Consider the following 20,014-nt stretch of genomic DNA (forward strand, 5'->3'; position numbering starts at 1 on the left):
TCTCTCCCAGAAAAATGTTTACTTCTCCTACTTTTTCTTTTTAAAAGCTTGTCATTAGAGAGAGAGAGAGAAAAAAAAGTACATTAAAGCCGTGGCCCTCTAATGATCATATTCATCTCAAAATTCCACATAATAAATCAGTACAGCAAGGTAGCAAGGTTGTAATAGTTGTGATTTAAGACATTAAAAGTATTTGGGGGCAAATTGAAGTTTAGAAAATTAAACAATAAGCTCCTAGCATTAGAAGTGTTATTGCACAGGACTGTCTCTGGCAGCGGGAAGAAATACACTCACACACACAGACACATCAAGTTAAGCCAAACAGGGATACAATTTCAGTCAAAAAGAAGTCTTAGCTCGTTTCTTCTCCTAAGTGGTCTATCATCACATAATGAGATAATTCATCTCAAGATCATATTTTTATTAAAAATTAAAATACATTCATTTCCACATTTTCAAAAAGCCAGAAAGACCCAGAATGCTTTGTCTGACAATTCTTAGCTCCATCTTCGATTTCCATTTGAAACTGCAAATCCTTTTTTAATATTCATTCATTTCACACATACACCTGAAGGTCCCCTTTTGTTGGGCACTAGGGAGCAGAAATAAATCTGACCAGATTCTAGTTCCTCAAGGGACCCTGTTTAACAGGGAGAGCAGATAAGTAAATGTTCACTTAGTGAGGGGATACAGTGTGATTCTCCTAGCAAACCTCTGATGCTACAGATGAGGAAACTGAGGCTCAGAGTAATTAACTTATCAAGGGGTACACTTAGGAAGTAATGAAGAAAGGATTTCAACCTAGCATTGAAAGGATTTCTGACCCCAAACCCTTGCCTCACTGTCTCTCAGCCTGGAACACTGCAAATAGCGTATTTTAGGGTCCTATAATTGAGAGAGTACAGGATTGGGATCAGAGGACAGAGTGGTCAACTGTCCCACAGTCAAGGCAGCAGGGGTATAGCAGGTGGAGTAGGAGAGGAAGTATCAGAAAGGGCCTTCACAGATTTGGAGACATCAGCTCTGAACAAGGATACGTAGCAAAGGTTTGTGCAGTGGAGAACAGCAGGAAGGGTCTCCCAGCAGAAGAAATGGGGGCAAGGGCAACAGTCAAGAAGTGTGAGAACCTTGATAGATATGAATCTTTCTGAATGGCCTTCAGAAGGAGCCAACAGGAAGGATGCCTTGGCTTAGCCAATATCTGCTAGTCTCAGTCAATCACACCACAGGGATACTGGGCGAGGAATGTGCAGATACAGCTTCAGTTCCTCGCCTGGGGGGTGGAGCAGAGGTAAAGGAATTGCCATTGCCTGGGGGTTGCCACAGCCAGCCCCACAGAGGCAGCTGTACTGCAGCCTTCATTACTGGCTGTGATGCTGAGCCCCAGACTACACTGACCCTAGCATTAGCAAGAAGGTGATGGATTACATAAAGCCCTTTGAGCTCCAACTGAAACCTTGGCAGCAGAAATTTGTGCAGAATTTTAACTCCAGTGAAAAGTTTTATGAAAGTCCAGGAAAGCCAAACCCACAGAATCACAAACAATTAGAAGAAAGGGATCGTAGCGAAAATCTACAATCTCCTCCTTTTGCAGAAGAGGCACCGAAGAAGCCTTGGCAGGTGGGGGAAGACTAGATGACTTGGCCACGGTCTCATAGTCAGTGAAGAGGTGGAGTCATGACTTGAACCTATGGCCATGCACGTAGCTCAGGCCTGTAATCCCAGTACTTTGGGAGGCAGAGGCAGGCAGATCACTTAAGGCCAGGAGTTCGAGACCAGCCTGGCCAATATGGCAAAACCCTGTCTCTACTAAAAATACAAAAATTGGCTGGGCATGGTGTCGCAGGCCTGTAATCTCAGCTACTCAGGAGGCTGAGGCAGAAGAATTGCTTGAACCCAGGAGGCAGAGGTTGCAGTGAGCCAAGATCACACCACTGCACCCCAGCCTGGGAGACACAGCAAGACTGTCTCAAAACAATAAAAATTAAATAAAATAAAAAGACTTGAACCTAGGTCTCCTGACTCCAGTTCAGTGTTCCATTTCACTTGAAATGACTTCATAGGAACTTTTCCTGACTTCTCCACCTTCCCACCTTCCCCACTCCATGTTATGCTGGTTTCCACAGTGCCTATGTTTAACTACATCCCAGCTTGGACCATCCGTCTCCTCTGCTAAGCAGGACGCTTCACTGGAAGCTGAGACTATATGTTTTGTCTGTCTCCCCAGTCTGCCAGGGCTGGACATATAGAGGGCACTTAGTAAATATTTGTTCATAGTAAAGGAAATTGTGACAGAGTCAGAAGATGTGGGTCTTAGTCCCGGCTACATGAACCTATAGTCCATGGGACTGTGGACAAGTTACTCAACCCTCTGAATCTCAGCTTCCTCATCTATAAGATGATGAATAAGAACATGATATAGTGGAAAGATGATGGGATGTAGAGCCTATAAACGCATATAAACACAGGCACTGAATGAACCGAATGAATGAAAGATCACTCTCCTCTACCAGAAATCCTGAGGGCAAGGGGATTTCTAACGTATTTTGTATTCATAGCACTTGGCACTTAGTAGGCCTCAGGAAATGATTGCACTAAACCACGTAAGAATATCTGAGTACACCAGCAGTTGTATAACTGGGAGCAAGTACCTGTGATTCTGATCCTTTATTTCCTCATTTGTAAATTGGAGATCATGATACCTTCCCAAATGGAGTGAAGATAAAAGAGGTCACGTGTATAAAAATCACTTTGTAAACTGCAAGCACAACACAGATGCCAGTCATCCCTTGGGCTGTTTAAAAGGACTTCCTGATGAATAGGATCTAAGTATGTTTTCCAGAAAGGAAAATATACTTTCCAGAGAGGAGCAGCATCCTGAGTTTCAGATGATATTGTTTTCCCAGTTAACACATTGAACTGTTAAGCAAGGGGCACAAGAGCAGCATGATACATCCAAGCGGGAGGTGAAGTTCTATTTTTGGCAACAAAGGAAACAACACTGGAAGCAGATGGGGAGGTGAAACCATGGCTCCTACAGAGTCCCTGCCAACCACTTTGAATCATCTGCCTTCTTCTGACAGCTGGAGTCCCCTCACTTCTGTCTTTACTCTTTTACTAGTTATACACCAGAACCCAGGGCCACTGCATCGGCCTCCAGGGATGCCGTGCTTCAGAAGCAGGAGACACTGCATTCTCCATGTCACTCCCCAGGCTTGCTGCAGATGTGTGAGGGCAATGTGTGTGGCTGAAGGTTGGGTCATCACCAGAGAAAGGCTGGCTGGTGACCACCCGGCGTTCCCACTGGACGGCATCACTTTGGTAAGTTTATCATGCTCCAAGCCTGGTCCACCCTCTAGTGAAGTGACAGGCTGGGTCCTGCAGATACCCCCGGCCTCAAAGAGGCTAACCTTTGGTGACTAAACTCACAAGAGACAAAAAAAAAAAAAAAAGTAAACCACAGCATATGCATATTAATTTGCAACTCAATTTGGCAGACATATTTGAGTTCCTACTGTGTGCCAGGCACTGTGACAGGCGCTGGAGAGGTAATGATGAATGACACCCATCTGGTCACTGCCCTTGTGGAACTTACAGTAGGAGGGAAAGGTAATTAAACAGGTAGTCACTAGACAGGGCAACTAGCATAAGTACCATGAAAAGAAAAACAACAAGGTGCTGTTGAGAACTTGCTCCAGACGTCGGGGGCAGAGCAGGCTTTATAGAGAAAGTTAAAGCTAAGCAGGAATCTGAAAAACTAACAAAATTGTCAGGTAAAAAGCAGCAGCTTGGAAGTGGGAGTGGGGTGAAAAGAAAGAAGACGGGTGCTCCAGGCAAAAAGAAAGGCAGTCAGGGGTAAGTGAGGTCTTGATGCCATTGAATATCTAATAAAACGTTGACTATGGAAGGACCCAGGAGTAAGAGTTCAGAAATGGGGACAAGTGTAGCTGCCGAGGTTGGCAAGGGCTCTATAAGGCGTGTGCAGGAGTTTAAACTGCATCTTCTTGATAAGCCATTGGGTTACCCAAAGTCAGTCAAATCAGCACATTGTCTACAGGAAGAAAAATGATGCGAGTAATCGATTTACCGGAAGGTTATTCGATACATGTGGAATCAGGACAAAGAATATACACTTCACACTGCAAGTTTTCTTTCTGCCTTGACTCTGACCTACTTATAATGCTACATTTTGCTGGTTCCTAAACCCAGTGGAGGACATTGTTCTCTGGGGGTTTTTGCAAATAATGCACTTCATTCAGCCTTGAGGAGCTGAATCAATAAACGCTAACTTGGGGTGGTAACCGGAGAGGAAAATGGAAGAATCTCATGCTTGCTGCTTCCCTCCAAGAAACTGCAAAACATTATTGAACAGGTTTTTGGCTATAGTCAGTGAAAAATTCTTCTGCTGAGAAATACAAACTCTTTCACCATAATAAATACTGTTTTGATAACAAAACTGTACTTTTCTCAAATACCCAGATGGAAGACCATATGCAAAATAAACTCTAAGGAATTTTTTTATTGGCCATCTGCTAAAATTGGAAAGAAAGCCTGCATCCGCGTCGACTCTTCACAAAAATTTTCACTGAGAATCCCACTCGCTTCCGCCTGGTGCCACCTGCTGATCACATTTGAGTACCAGTTTTGCAAATGAAGAGCAGGGTAATGTGGGTATTCCTCTTTCTTTAATGAAATAAACTTAATCCTAATTAATGTAAGAAACAACCTACAAAGTGTCAGGTTTTCCATTGTTTTACAGAAACTCACATTTCCTCCTGTTGTTGCCAGGAATCACAAAGCAAAGCCACTGCACACACACAACTCTGAGACCTCACTTCCAAGGCACTGTCAGGACACTGTTTTACTCTCAGGATTAAGTGCACTACCTCTAATAAAACCCTGTGTTTGGCTTTCACCTGTCAAAAATGTCAATGCATTATATTCTTTAGTATGTCAATTCCACTTTGAGATATCTATCCAAAGGAGAAGCTGGCACAGGTGTATAAAGATACCTATGTGAGGATATTCCCTTCAGCATCGTTTGTTGAACCAAAACACATGAGAATATCTAAATGTTCATCAACAACAGGTGAGGCTTTTTTTTTTTTTTTTTTTTTTTTGAGTCGGAGTTTTGCTCGTTTGCCCAGACTGGAGTGCAGAGGTGTGATCTCGGCTCACCGCAACCTCTGCCTTCCTGTTTCAAGCGATTCTCCTGCCTCAGCCTCCCGGGTAGCTGGGATTATGGACGCCTGCCACCACCCCTGGCTAATTTTTGTATTTTTAGTAGAGAAGAGGTTCCACCATGTTGGCTAGGCTGGTCTCGAACTCCTGATCTCGTGATCTGCCTGTCTTGGCCTTCCAAAGTGCTGGGATTACAGGCGTGAGCCACCGCGCACAGCCAACAGGGTGATGATTTTTAAAGTCATAATGCATCTATGCAGCACTGGCATGGCAAGATGTCCTGTGCACGTTCAATGGGAGAAAATGAAGGTTAAAGAAAAGAATGGATAGTATAATCCCATGTTTTTAAAGAAAAAAAAAGCATTTTATTTATTTTTCTATTTTATTTTATTTTATTTTTTTTGAGATGGAGTCTCGCTCTGTCGCCCAGGCTGGAGTGCTGTGGCACAATCTCAGCTCACTGCAAGCTCTGCCTCTCGGGTTCACGCCATTCTCCTGCCTCAGCCTCCCGAGTAGCTGGGACTACAGGTGCCCGCCACCACGCTCGGCTAATTTTTTTTTTTTTTTTTTTTTTTTGTATTTTTAGTAGAGACGGGGTTTCACCATGTTAGCCAGGATGGTCTCAATCTCTTGACCTCATGATCCAACCACCTCAGCCTCCCAAAGTGCTGGGATTACAGGCGTGAGCCACCACGCCCAGCCTAGAAAAAAAGCATTTTTAAAGAAAAAACAGTTCTGTGTGTTATAGCTATATTTGTTTATACACAGGAAAAGGTTGAAAGGATACACACTAAACAAAAGCAATTTCTGAAGAGTGGGGACTTTTTTCCACTTTTTACTTTACACATGTCTATATTATTTGAATTTTTACTTTCAATGCATTGTATTAAAACAAAGGAGCTACTAAAATAACAATGCCACATTCTTTTTTTTATTTTATTTTTTTGAGCCGGAGTCTCACTCTGTCACCCAGGCTGGAGTGCGGTGGTGCGATCTCGGCTCACTGCAAGCTCTGCCTCCCGGGTTCACGCCATTCTCCTGCCTCAGCCTCCCAAGTAGCTGGGACTACAGGCGCCCGCCACCACGCCCGGCTAATTGCCACATTCTTAGAAAATCAGGTTTGCAGCTAATAAAGCATTTCTTCATCACGTGATAAAATGTGATGCTTTGCTTCAGAAGCAGGAGACCCTGTATTCATTGCATTTCATCATCACAGACTCACTGGATGCTCACTTGCTCTAAGGCTAGAATTGCTTTCACATTCAAGAGATGAAGAAATGGGACTGAGTCGAGGAGAGGGAACCAAGATCCTGTAAGGAACAGATGACGGTGTCAGGGAGCTCCAGCAAACGACTACTGTGGGGTTTTTAGAGTCTTATTCTGTATGTACTAGGCCCTAAACCAGCAGTTTTTAAATTGATTCCATTATGTGGACAAAGAAATCCTCCTTCATATTAGAGAACTATCCAGTCCTGAGGACTTTCAGCATCAATCAAATGGGCTTTGAAACTTCAGGGCTTAGAACACTAAAGCAGGAAGACCAGAGCAGTCACCTAACTCAGCCTCCCTGTTTTACTGCTGAGGAAAGAGTCTCCCTGAACAGCTAAAATCAGGCATCAATACTTGAGCAACAAACACTTGCCATCTCCAAGGAATTAACTTTCCTTCTTCTCCACTAACCCCCTCCTCCTCTTGGGTTTCCCATCTTGGCAATTAGTGACTCAGCAGACTCCTGAAAGCACCAAGTCTGCCTTCTTCCTCACCCTCAGTTCTATCAATCTACAAATCCCATTGATGCCAACTTCCAAATATTCCTCACCTCTGATCCTTCTCTGCCTAAGATTCCTGCCTGAGTGTCTCCATACAACCTTCAGCATCTCTTCTGCCTAGATGAATAGAACAGCCTTTCTAACAGGTCTCATTTCTCTTCCCTCCCAATCTACGCTATCCTCTCCAACAGACTGCCTTTCTAATACTAAAACCTGATAATATATCTCCTGCCTCTCCACTTAAAACCCCTGCATGGCTTCCCCTTGATAAGTGCTTTACCCTGGCATTCAAGACCCTCTGTGATCCACCCTCTCCTTCTCATACCTCATCTAGGGCCAGATCTTTTTCATTTATTTTTATTATTTTTTTGAGATAAGGTCTCACTGTTTGCCCAGACTAGAATGCAGTGGCATAATCTTGGCCCACTGTAGCCTTGACCTCCTGGGCTCAGGTGATTCTCCCACCTCAGCCTCCTGAGTAGGTGGGACTACAGACACACACCACCATACCCGTAAATCGTTCACACTTTTAGTAGAGACAGGGTTTCATCATGTTGCCCAGGCTGGTCTCGAACTCCTGGACTCAAGCAATCTGCCCACCTCAGCCTCCCAGAGTGCTGGGATTACAGGCATGATATGGTTTGGCTGTGTCCCCACCCAAATCTTATCTTGAATTATAGCTCCCATAATTCCCATGTGTTGTGGGAGGGCCCCAGTGGGAGATAATTGAATCATGGGGGCAGTTTCTCCCATACTGTTCTCTTGGTAGTGAATAAGTCTCACAAGATCTGACTGTTTTATAAGGGGTTTCCCTTTTCACTTGGTTCTCATATTCTCTCTTGCCTGTCACTATATAAGACGTGCCTTTTGCCTTCTGCCATGATTGTGAGGCCTCCCCAGCCATGTGGAACTGTGAGTCCATTAAACCTCTTTTTCTTCATAAATTACCCAGTCCCAGGTATGTCTTTATCAGCAGCATGAAAATGAACTAATACAAGGTGTGAGCCACCGTGCCTGCCCTAAATCCTTTTCTCTTAAACTTTAGTGACTCCAAACTGCTCATCATTCCAAAATGCAATACTATTTCATGACTTCGTACCTTTGCACAAGCTATTGTTTCTAGGTAGAATGCTCTTCTGTGGCTGGTCTGCCAGGTAAACTCATTATACAAAATCAGGTCCGGTGTCACCTCTACCAGGAAGCTTTCTCTCTCCCTCTATTCCATTTGCCCTCAGCCCTGTCCATCCCTGCTCCCCATCACCAGCGAAGTTTTACTCCTTTTCTCTGGAACATTTCTGTACCTTATACACACATCTATTCAAATATCCTCCCACATTATTACACAGAAGGGAAAAGTATTGGCACTGCAGCCAGTCTTCCAAACTGTGTTACCCCGGCCAAATGACTTAACCACTCTGTACCTCAGTTTCCTCGCCTATGAATAATAGAAGAATCCTGCGAGGGTTGCTAAAGAATTTTAAATTAGGTAATTGTTACGGACTATATGCTTGTGTTCCCTCCCCACCTCTGAATTCACATATTGAAACCCTAACCCCCCAGGGGATGGTTTTAAGAGATAGGCTCTTTGGAGGGTAATTAGAGCATGGAGGTGGACCCCACACGATGGGACTAGTCTCCTTATAAGAGGAGGAAGGCAGCTAGTCCTCTTTCTCTCTACCAGGTAGGCATACAATGAGAAGGTGACCAGCTATAAACCAGGAAGAGGGCCCTCACCAGAACCCAACCATGCTGGTATGCTGATCTTGGATTTCCAGCCTCCGAAACTGTGAGAAAGAAATGTTTGTTATTTAAGTCACCCAGTTTATGATATTCAATTATAGCAGCCCAAACTTCCCAAAACAGTAATCTAGATAAAAACACTCAGCAAATGTTGCTATTGTTATTGTTAAGTATTCATTCTTTTAGAGAACTTCCACTTTCAGCCACACTGTAATAACAGAAACTTGCTTGACTCTTGCCCCACATCGCTCAAGCAACCAAAAAGTAGACAAAATATGTTAAACAACAGTTTTGAAGACCTGGATATGAGGCAACAAAGGACAGTGATTCCTGAGAGACAGGAACTGAATGATGTGAACCCTAGGATTGCCCCAGATTACTACCTTAAGAAAGATTCCAGGCTCCAGTGCAGAGTGTAGGGGCAGTAGGACCTTGGTGAAGCCCAGTGGATGCCCTGAGTTGAGAAAATGGAACTGTGAGTCAGGGAAGACTGAGATAGCCAGAGTTCTCAGGACAGAGTATTGGGAAGGACACTTTTGTACAGAGAACTCTAGAGTGTCTCCCTTAAATGTTTTGCTGGGTACAGATCAGCATGCACCTGAGGAAACTATCCAAGGCCAAACTACCTGAAAAACACCCCCAAAAAAGCAGAGGTAGCAGTGCCTGGTGTCCACACAGAGCCAGGAGTAGTGTCTTTCTCACCAGCCAGACTAGAAAACATCATGATTCGTGGAGCAATGGGTAGAGCACACATAAGATTCTTGCTTGAGTAGTGAGGAACAGTAAGCCTTAGACTGAGTACCACTCCAGTCCTGCCTAACAAATCTTGAAAATCTTGAAATAGACCTGAAATCTATTTCCAAGTAACTTAACTGGATCCTACAACAAAGTTCAAGAATATGTGCAGGAACACGGAAATATCCAACATCCAAATAAGGTAAGATTCACTATATCTGTTACCCAGCGAAAAACTACCAGACATGAAAAAAACATGGTGATATGGGACACAATGAAGAGAAAAATCAAAACCAACTCAGAATGGACAGAGTTAGAATTAGGAGACAGTGACATTAAGAGAGAGATAATAATGTATTCCATATGTTCAAAAAGTTAAGTAGAGGTCGGACGTGGTGGCTTACGCCTGTAATCCCAGCACTTTGGGAGGCTGAGGCGGGCGGATCATGAGGTCAGGAGATCGAAACCATCCTGACCAACATGGTGAAACCTCATCTCTACTAAAAATACAAAAAATTAGCCGGGTGTGGTGGCGGGCGCCTGTAGTCCCAGCTACTCCAGAGGCTGAGGTGGGAGAATCGCTGGAACCTGGGAAGTAGAGGTGGCAGTGAGCCAAGATTGCGCCACTGCACTATAGCCTGGGAGACAGTGAGAATCGGTCTCAAAAAAAAAAAAAAAAAAAAAGGAAAGATACACCATGTCGATGGGTCAGAAGACTCATTGTTAAGATGTTGATTCTACTCAAAGTGATACATAGATTCAACACAATTCCATTCAAAATCCCAGTGGGCTTTTTTATAGACAATGAAAAGCTGACTCTATATTTCATATGGCTGATCAAAGGACTACAATAGCCAAAACAACTTTGAAAAAGATGAACAAAGTTGGAGAGCTTACATTACCTGATTTCAAGGCTTATTATAAAGCTATATCAAAACAGTGAGGTTTTGGCAGAAAGAGAGACAAATAGATCAATGACATAGAATAGAGAATTCAGAAATATACCTACACATATTTGGATAACTGTTTTTGACACTGCTGAAAAGGCAATTTGGAAGAGAAAAATTAGTGTTTTGATCAAATGTTTCTGGAACAACTGGATATTCATATGCAAAAAAGTGAACTTCAGTCCATACCTTACACCACAGACAAAAATTAACTCAAAATGAATCACAGACTAAATTTGAAAGCTAAAACTGTAGAACTTTTAGACAAAAACATAGGAGAACATCTTTTGAGCTTGGATTAGATACAAATTCCTATTTAAGACACAAAAAGCATGATCTATAAAAGAAAAAACTGATAAATTGGACTTTGTCGAAATTGAAAACTTGCTCTTCAAAAGATAAGAAGGGAATGAGAAGACATCTCACGTACCCCATAAGTATATGTACCTACTATGTAGACACAAATATTAAAAATTAAAAAATAAAAAAGACAAGGCACAGACTGGAAGAAAATATTTACAATTGGTATATCTCATAAACACCTGTATTCAAAATATATAAAAACTCTCAAAGCTCAATAATAAAAATAAACAATCCAATTTAAAAAAATAGGCAAAATGTGTACAGACATTTCATCAAAAAATATATCTGGATGGCAAACAAGCACATGAAAAGAAAGCTCCACATCATTAGTCTTTAGGAAGTGCAAAATACAACTGATGACAGGCCACTACATACCTATTAGAATGGCTAAAATTAAAAAGACTGACCACTGGCCCCACACGGTGACAGCCAGGAGCAACGGCTCATGCCTGTAATCCCAGCACTTTTGCAGGCCAAGGCAGACAGATCAGTTGAGCTCAGGAGTTCAAGACCAGCCTGGGCAACATGGTGAAACCCTGTCTTTAAAAAACATACAAAAATTAGCCAGGTGTGGTGGCCTGTGCCTGTAGTTCCACCTACTTGGAAAGATCGCTTGAGCCTGGGAGACGGAGGCTGCAGTGAGCTGTAATCAGGTCACTGCACTCCATCTTGGGCGACACAGCGAGACCCTGTCTTAAGTAAATAAATAAATAGACTGACCATTACCAAATTCTGGCAAAGATATGGAGGAACTGGAATGTTCATACATTGTGGATGGGACTATAAAATGACACAACTACTTTGGAAGACAAGAAATACTTTCTTTAAAATTAAATGTACACCTACTGTATGATCCAGCAATTCCATTTTTAAGCATTCACCCAAAAGGAATGAAAACATGTCCACGCAAAGACTTACACACAGGTGTGCATAGTGTATTTGTCACAGCCAGAAAACTAGAATCAACCCAAATGTCCAGCAGCAGGTGAAGGTCTAAGCAAACTGTGGTATAAACATTCAATAGAATACTCCTCGGCAATGAAGTATTGATACATACTACAAATATGGATGAATCTCAAAATAACTGAAAGAAGCCAGACCTCCCCCCAAAAAGGAGTGCCTGTTATATAATTCCATTTACATAAAATTCTACAAAGTGCAAAGTTATCTTGACAGAAAGTGGATCCACTGTTGCCTGATAATAGGAGAAGAGGAAAAGAGGAAAGAAGAGAAGGAGGGGCTGTGCACTGTGGCTCACGTCTATAATCCCAACAATTTGGGAAGCCGAGGCAGGCGGATCACTTGAGGTCAGGAGTTCGAGAACAGCCTGGCCAACATGGTGAAACCCCGTCTTTAATAAAAATACAAAAATTAGCTGGGCATGGTGGCACATACCTGTAATCTCAGCTACTCAGGAAGCTGAGGCAGGAGAATCGCTTGAACCTGGGAGGTGGAGGTTGTACTGAGCCGAGATCATGCTACCGCATTCCAGCCTGGGCGACAGAGCAAGGCTCTGTCTCAAAAAAAAAAAAAAAAAAGAAGGGAAGGATGGAAGGATTACCAAGGGACACAAGGAAACATTTCAGCATGATGCATATGTTCATTATCTTGATTGTGGTGATGATTTCATGGCTTTTTACAAATATGAAATGTATAAAACTGCACATTCTAAATATCTGTAGTTTATTCGATGTCAATTATATCTCAACAAAGCTGTCTGTTAAAAAGTATAAGACAACTAGGCTCTCTGCAGAGTCTCAAAATATCTCCTTACTAGACAACTAGGCTCTCTGCAGAGTCTCAAAATATCTCCTTACTAGACACTAATTAAAAAGGGAAAAATAGTAACTTTATAGTGGAGAAATCTAGCAGACACTACTTTAAGTGATGAAAGTTAACATCACCAGGGATAAGACATCTTGACATCATGTACCTAACAACATCACTTTCATAGTGTTCTTGCCAAAAATGTCTAAACTGAATCTAACATGAGAAAAATCAGACAAATCCAAATGTAAGTTCACTCTAAAAAAAAAAAAAAAAAAGATAACTAGTCAGTTGTATTAGACTGTTCTTTCACTGCTATAAAGAAATACCTAAGACTAGGTAATTTATAAAGAAAGGAGGTTTAATTGGCTCACAGTTCCACAGGCTGTACAGGAAGCTGATGCTGGCACCTGCTCGGCTTCTGGGGAGGCCTCAGGAAACTCTCAATCGTGGCAGAAGGCAAAGGGAAAGCAGGCAAGTCTTAGGTGGCTGGAGCAGGAGCAAGAGAGAGAGGAGGGAGGTGCTACACACTTTTAAACAACCAGATGTCATGAGAACTCTATCACTATGCAACACCAAGGGGGGAAATCTGTCCCCATGATCCAATCACCTCCCACCAGGCCCCACCTCCAACACTGGGGAATTACAATTCAACATGAGATTTGGGTGGGGACACAGATCCAAACTATATCACCAGTGTTCTTCAAAAGAGTCAAGGTCACAAAAGACAAAGACCAGGGAACTGTTACAACCTAGAGAAGACTGGGGAGAAATGACAACTAAATACAATGAGGGATCATGGAGTGAATCCTATACCAGAAAAAGGACATTAGCAGGACAACAGGCAAAATGCAAATTAAGAGTGTAGGTTATTTCATACTATATCAATGTTAATTTCCCAGTTTCAGTCACTGTGTAAGATGTTAACATTAGAGGAAGTTAGATGAAGAATTTGGGGTCTCTCTCTGTCCTATTTTTGCAACTTTTTTGTTAAGTTTTAAATTATTTCAAAGCAGTTTAAAAACTGAAGGCAAAATAAAGACATTTTCAGACAAATGAAAGCTGAGGGAATTTGTCACCAGCAGACCTGCACTGCAAGAAATGTGTTGAAGCGAATTATTGAGGCCAAAGGAAAATAATACCAAATGAAATCCCAGACCCATTCAAAAGAATGAAGAATGCGGGAAATAGTAAATACATGAGTGAGTATAAAAGACAAATGTACCCATTTTTTAGTTTCTTTATAGGATAATTGACTTTTCAGAGCAAAAATAATAACAATGTATTGTGTGGTTTATAACACTGTTAGAAGTAAAACAGATGACGATAGCACAAAGGATGAGGGCGGGAATGGAACTATACTGCTGTAAGGTGCTAATATTTTACTTGAAGTATGTAATACTCAAAGGCTAATGTGGTAAGTTAAAGATGCATTGTAAACCCTAGATACCAGGGCTAGGATGAAAACCAAAAAGATTTTGAAAAGATGTATGGCTAAGAAGCCTAAAAAAGAGATAAAATACTAAAAATATTCAATTAATCCAAGAATAAATAGAAAAGAAATAGTAAGACGATAGACTTGAATCCAACAGTTAGCATTACATATTAAGATTAACTGGACTAAACACACAAATCAAAAGGCAGAGACTGTCAAACTGAATAAAAGACCACACCAATTTCATGCTGTCAACAAGAAGCACTCTTTAAAAATGCAGATAGGTTAAAAGTAAAATAATGGTAAAAGATATACCATGCAAATACTAAGCCAACGAAAACTAGAGGTGCTAAATTAATATCAAACAAAATAGACTTCAGGACAAGTTACTGATAAAGGAGTCAAATCATCAAGCTAATAACGGAGCTCCAAAATGCATGAAGAAAACACTGACAGAACTAAAAGGAGAAGCAGACAATCCAAAATTAAAGCTGGAAATTTCAACACTAACTTAGTAACTGATAGAACAAGTAAGTAGTAAAGCAGTAAAAAAGATGTGAATACCACCAATAGCAACTTGACCTAATTGACACTTATAAGACGCTACATCAACAACCTCAGAACACGTATTATTTCCAAGTGCCATGAAACACTCATCAAGATGGACAATATATAAGCCATAAGAAAACTCTCAATAAATTTAAAGAGACTGAGATAATACAGAATATACTCTCTGCTGTCAACAAAATTAAATTAGAAATCAATACAAAAAATACTTGGAAAGTCCCCAAATGACTTAAAAAGTAAACAACACATTTCTACATAACCCATGGGCAGAGGAGAAATCCCAAGAGAAATTAGAGAATATTTTCAACTGAATTATAATGAAAATGTAATATACAAAAATTCCTGAGATGTATCCATAGCAGTGCCTAGAAGGAAATTTGCTTTAAGATTTAAAAATCAGTGATCTTAGATTTGTAGCACGGCACATTACTCATGTTTGTGGTGCTGCAGGTGTCAACAAACCTACTGCACTGGCAGTTGTATAAAAGTGCAGTATAATACAATTATACACAGTACATAATACTTGATAATAAACTACTATGTTACTGGCTTCTGTATTTACTATAGCATACTTTTTATTGTTATTTTAGAGTGTACTCCTTCTACTTCTAAAAAAAAAAAAAAAAAAAAAGTTGACTGTAGGATAGCCTCAGGCAGGTTCTTCAGGAGGTATCCAGAAGAAAGCACTGTTATCATAGGAGATGACAGCCCCATGCATGTTACTGACCCTTGAAGACCTTCCAGTGGGATAAGATGTGGAGGTGGAAGACAGTGATACTGATGATCCTGACCCTGTGTAGGCCTAGGCAAATGTATGTGTTTGTGTCTTGGTTTTTTAACAAAAAATTTAAAAAGTAAAAATAATTTTAAAAGTTAAACATAGAAAAATGCTTATGGAATAAGAATAAAAAGAAAAATTTTTTTTGTATAACTGTACAGTGTGTTTGTGTTTTAAGCTAAGTGTTATTACAAAACAGTCTAAAAGGTTTTTAAAAATTAAAAAGCTTAGAAAGTAAAAAGTTACAGTAAGCTAAGGCTAATTTCTTATCAAAGAAAATTTTTTAAAAATAGATTTAGTGTAGCCTAAGTGTACATACAGTGTTTCTGAAGTCTACAGTAGTATAATGTCCTAGGCCTTCACATTCCCTTACTATCCACTCACAGACTCACCCAGAGCAACTTCTAGTCCTGTAAGCTCCATTCATGGGAAGTGTACTACATAGGTGTACCATTTTTTAACTTTTATACAGTATTTTGCCCTTTCTATGTTTAGATACAAAAAAGACTTACCAGTATTAAGTACAGTACCATGCTATACAGGTTTGTATCCTAGGAGCAATAGGCTATACTGGATAGCCTGGATGTGTAAGAGCCTACACCGTCTAGGTTTGTGTAAGTGCACTCTATGGTGTTGGCACAACGATGAAATCACCCAGTGACACTTTTCTCAGAATGTGTGCCCGTCAAGTGACTCATGACTGTAGTTGGATGCAGAGCTGTAAAGATGGGAAGGAAAGGTATTCCACATAGCAACAACAGCATGAGCAGAGCCACAGAAGAGAGATATTGGGGGGTAATTATGAGGAACAGCTGAGAGTTATCTTTTAAAATTAACTTTATTGAAGCATAGTTTGCATACAATAAAATGCACCCATTTTACGTTAATAGTTCCATGAATTTTAAGCAATGTATATAAACCCACGTGACCACCATCTCACAGAAAACGTTCTTTAAAAATTATCACTTCGAGCTGTTTTTGTGTTTAGTAAAGTATAATTTTATTACAAGTTTTATAATTCAATATTAAAACCAAAACAATACAGAGGCAATAAAATAGACTATAGAAAGCATATGCCTTTGAAATAGCTCTAGGTTTTAAATCCTACTTATCAAGCAAGTTGCTAAATTTTTCAAAGCCTCAGTTTCCTCATCCATAAAATGGGGATAATAATAAAACCACCCTCACAAGATTGCTGTGAAGATTAAAAGAAATAATGTGGGCTGGGTGTGGTGGCTCATGCCTGTAATCCCAGCACTTCGGGAGGTGAAGGCGGGTGGATCACTTGAGGTCAGGAGTTCAAGACCAGCCTGGCCAATGTGGTGAAACACCATCTCTACTAAAAATACAAAAAAAAAAAAAAAAAAGTAGCCAGTGCGGTGACACACGCCTGTAGTCCCAGCTACTCAGAAGGCTGAGGCAGGAGAATGGCTTGAACCAGGAGGCAGAGGCTGCAGTAAGCCAAGATCGCACCACTGCACTCTGGCAACAGAGCAACACTCCATCTCAAAAACACAAAAATAAAAATAAAAATAAGTAAAATATGTTAAACTTCTAGCACAAAGCCTGGAACATAGCAGGACCTGTAAATGGTGTTAGCCTTATCACAATTAGACAGGCATTGGTTGTATAGTTACCCCAGAGTTATGGGCCAGACTGTGAAATTTGCACACAAAGGCTTTCAAAGGATTCTAAATGAAACTGCCAAAAGGCTAACAAAAATGGCAGGTCTAAGTTCCACTTCCCTACTGATTCCACCTCACAATCAGTGGTGAGGGCTCCACGGTATTACATGTTCAAACGTAGTGCTTCGAGATGGAATGGGTCACTTGACAATTGATTCTGGAACAAGTTTAAAGCAAAACACTTAAAAGGTTCCCCATGAGTTTGTCAGACCTGCTCCCTGGCCTTTAAACAGAGCCTGACCTCCCACATCTCAGGCCACAGGAAGCTGGGGAGGCCACGGCTCTAGGATTCCCCCAGTGGCCCCATTCTACTTGGGGGCCCAACTGCCTGCTCTGGCTCCAGCTCCCTGGCTCTCCAGCATCCTGACTCCATGATCCAGCTCTGATATCTGTCTCCTTGTGTCAAGACCAGTTTCTTCAGTTTACCTACCTGTCACCCTACTCATTCAACTCTGCAAGCTGTTTTGATAGCTGTCAACACCTACTGTGTACTGTTAAGACGCTCCCTTAGTCTCAGCTTCCTGGGACCCCCTGCCCCAGCTCCCAGCACACAGGACCCAGGACACAGTTGCAACCATAATATAATTCAGGGGTCATGGGGACGGAGTGCCATCTACCTGAGCAACAAAGAGCTGGAACTCGTCAGGCAGAATCCATGAGCGAGGGTAGAAGTTGTACTCCTCAGGAAAGAGATTCTGCATGGTTCTCACTGCTCTGCTCAGAGTAATTTTACGCACCATCTCCGTCATGCCTGGGGAGAAGAGACGCTGTGAGGTTTTAACAACAGTGGGCTACTAGCTATAAAACAGCCATTATTTGGGACTTTTAAAACCACCCACCCGACATATTCTCTTTTTCAGGCAGGATTTTTAGAAAAGGTCTGAGTTGTTCCCCACAGCGGTGACTCATGGTTTGGAAAGAACTACTGAGTTAATGAAAAACCTGAGGTAATGGATGAGTGTTCTTTTCTCTTTATAAAAATGAAGCATCAGTTTGAAGGAATGAGTTTTCACCTAGTTTATTCTTTGTCACCTCCTTAGGTAATGAATAGGGAACCATTTATATCTTGCACTTAAAATTTAATACCTTCTTTAATCTGGGGCCACCCTACATGCTTCTGGGATTCCTTCCATCTTGCACCCTAGAGAATATTATCTAGTGGACTCTGGTTACATTATGAGAGGCTTAATTAAGTTTCTTTCTTTTACTGTTTCATGAGTATTAAAGGCATGAAATAGGAAAACACACATCTTTCAGCATAAAATCTGTCTCCTTGAATGAAGGACAGGAAATAAAAAGAATACCATGATTTATACTTTCAGGGAAAAAATGCAATCTGTAGGAGTTCCTCAGTTATAAGGACTAACACTGACATTGATCCTATCTCATTAATTTGCCCAGAGGGAATTAAAATGTCTCACTGTTATAAAACATGAAAAGAATGGTGGATTTTTCACATCACTAGTAACTTTGACAAGAGAAGAAACTGAGTACTATATAGTGTAGCAAATTTTAAGCAAATAGGTAAAAATTATTATCAATTTTAACATGTTTCGTTCTTTTTTCTTTTCTTTTTTTTTTCTTTTTCTTTTTTCTTTTCTTTTTTTTTTTTTTTTTTGAAACACAGTCTTGCTCTAATGCCCAGGCTGGAGTGCAGTGGCATGATCTCAGCTCATTGCAACCTCTGCCTCCCAGGTTCAAGTGATCCTCCCACTTCAGCCTCCTGAGTAGCTGGGACTACAGGTGTGTGCCACCATGCCTGGCTAATTTTTGTATTGCTTTTGTTTTTGTAGAGACAGGGTCTCACTATTGCCCAGTCTAGTCTTGAACTTCTAGGCTCAAGCCATCCACCCGCCTTGGCCTCCCAAAGCCCTGGAATTACAGGCGTAAGCCACTATGCCCGGCATCATCCTTATTTCTTTTTCTTTTTCTTTTTAGGCAGAGTTTCGCTCTTGTTGCCTAGGCTGGAGTGCAATGGCACGATCTCAGCTCACTGCAACCTCTGCCTCCTGGGTTCAAGTAATTCTCCTGCCTCAGCCTCCTGAGTAGCTGGGATTACAGGTGCATGCCACCACACCCAGCAAATTTTTGTATTTTTAGTAGAGAAGGAGTTTCACCATGTTGGTCAGGTTGGTCTCAAACTCCTGACCTCAGGTGATCCACCTGCCTCAGCCTCCCAAAGTGCTGGGATTACATACGTGCCCACCACACCCAGCTATCATGTTTATCTCTTAAGACAAATATCACTGCCAAAAATGAAGGCTAAAAATGTCCTTTACCCTGAAAGAGACCAAACAGTTCCATTACTGACACTCGAAATGTGCTTAGCAAAACTATTTTTAATAGAAAATACGAAGTTCCATGTCAGCTTGGCATGCCCAAATTATCACACATTCCAAATGGGCAGTCAGAATGAATGAGGTTCCTCTAAATTCCCACATTCAGAAAGTAAAGGGTAAACATCTGTGAAGGAAAGTTTTAAGAACCACCTTCTTGCTTCCATCAGCATATTAAAAAGTGCAATAAATCTAAAGGTCCCAGCTTCAAGATGTCAGTGTCCAGGTCTTAGTTGTTGTTTAGAAGGATATAGGGAAGGATTAAGTAAGAAATAAAGGAGCTTAAAAAGCACTAATAAACTGTTCTCTAACATGAACTGTTCAATAGTCAAGAAAACTCACTGAGGACACTGTTCTGAGCTTCCCAAGAAGGGAGTCTGGAAAATCACAGCTATTTCCTTTTATTCCCCCACAAAATTAGAATCATTGCATTATAAACACAAGAGCTGACCACAAGGTAAACAAAGCAAAACTTCAACTTTTTTGGAATCCTTTTGCTTGAGGTTGACTAACATTTTAGTTACCATATTGAACTGAAAGCCTTCATAACTAACTGTAATACAGCACCTTACTCCACATAGAGGATGCCTCCTGACCAAATATTGTTGTGGTATTTTCTGCATTTTAAAGTCGTTGTGCCAGGGGAAGGTTCTCCCTCCAAAATCCCTCAGCAGGTCAGAAGGGCTCACACAACCCAGAGGGCTGTGAGTA

General features: G+C 41.2%; 1 protein-coding gene across 1 annotated transcript in view; it reads right to left on the reverse strand.

The window, feature by feature from the left end:
• The window catches only part of TTLL11 (tubulin tyrosine ligase like 11), a 274,108-nt gene that overhangs the window by 193,719 nt on the left and 60,375 nt on the right, over positions 1-20,014 (reverse strand). Inside the window, exon 3 of the mRNA XM_003911285.4 lies at positions 17,585-17,718. Coding sequence (XP_003911334.3) covers positions 17,585-17,718 — 134 coding nt within the window. The remainder of the gene's footprint in view (positions 1-17,584; positions 17,719-20,014) is intronic.

The sequence above is a fragment of the Papio anubis genome, chromosome 13 (assembly GCF_008728515.1).
Source record: "Papio anubis isolate 15944 chromosome 13, Panubis1.0, whole genome shotgun sequence".
In the NCBI taxonomy this organism is placed as follows: domain Eukaryota; kingdom Metazoa; phylum Chordata; class Mammalia; order Primates; family Cercopithecidae; genus Papio; species Papio anubis.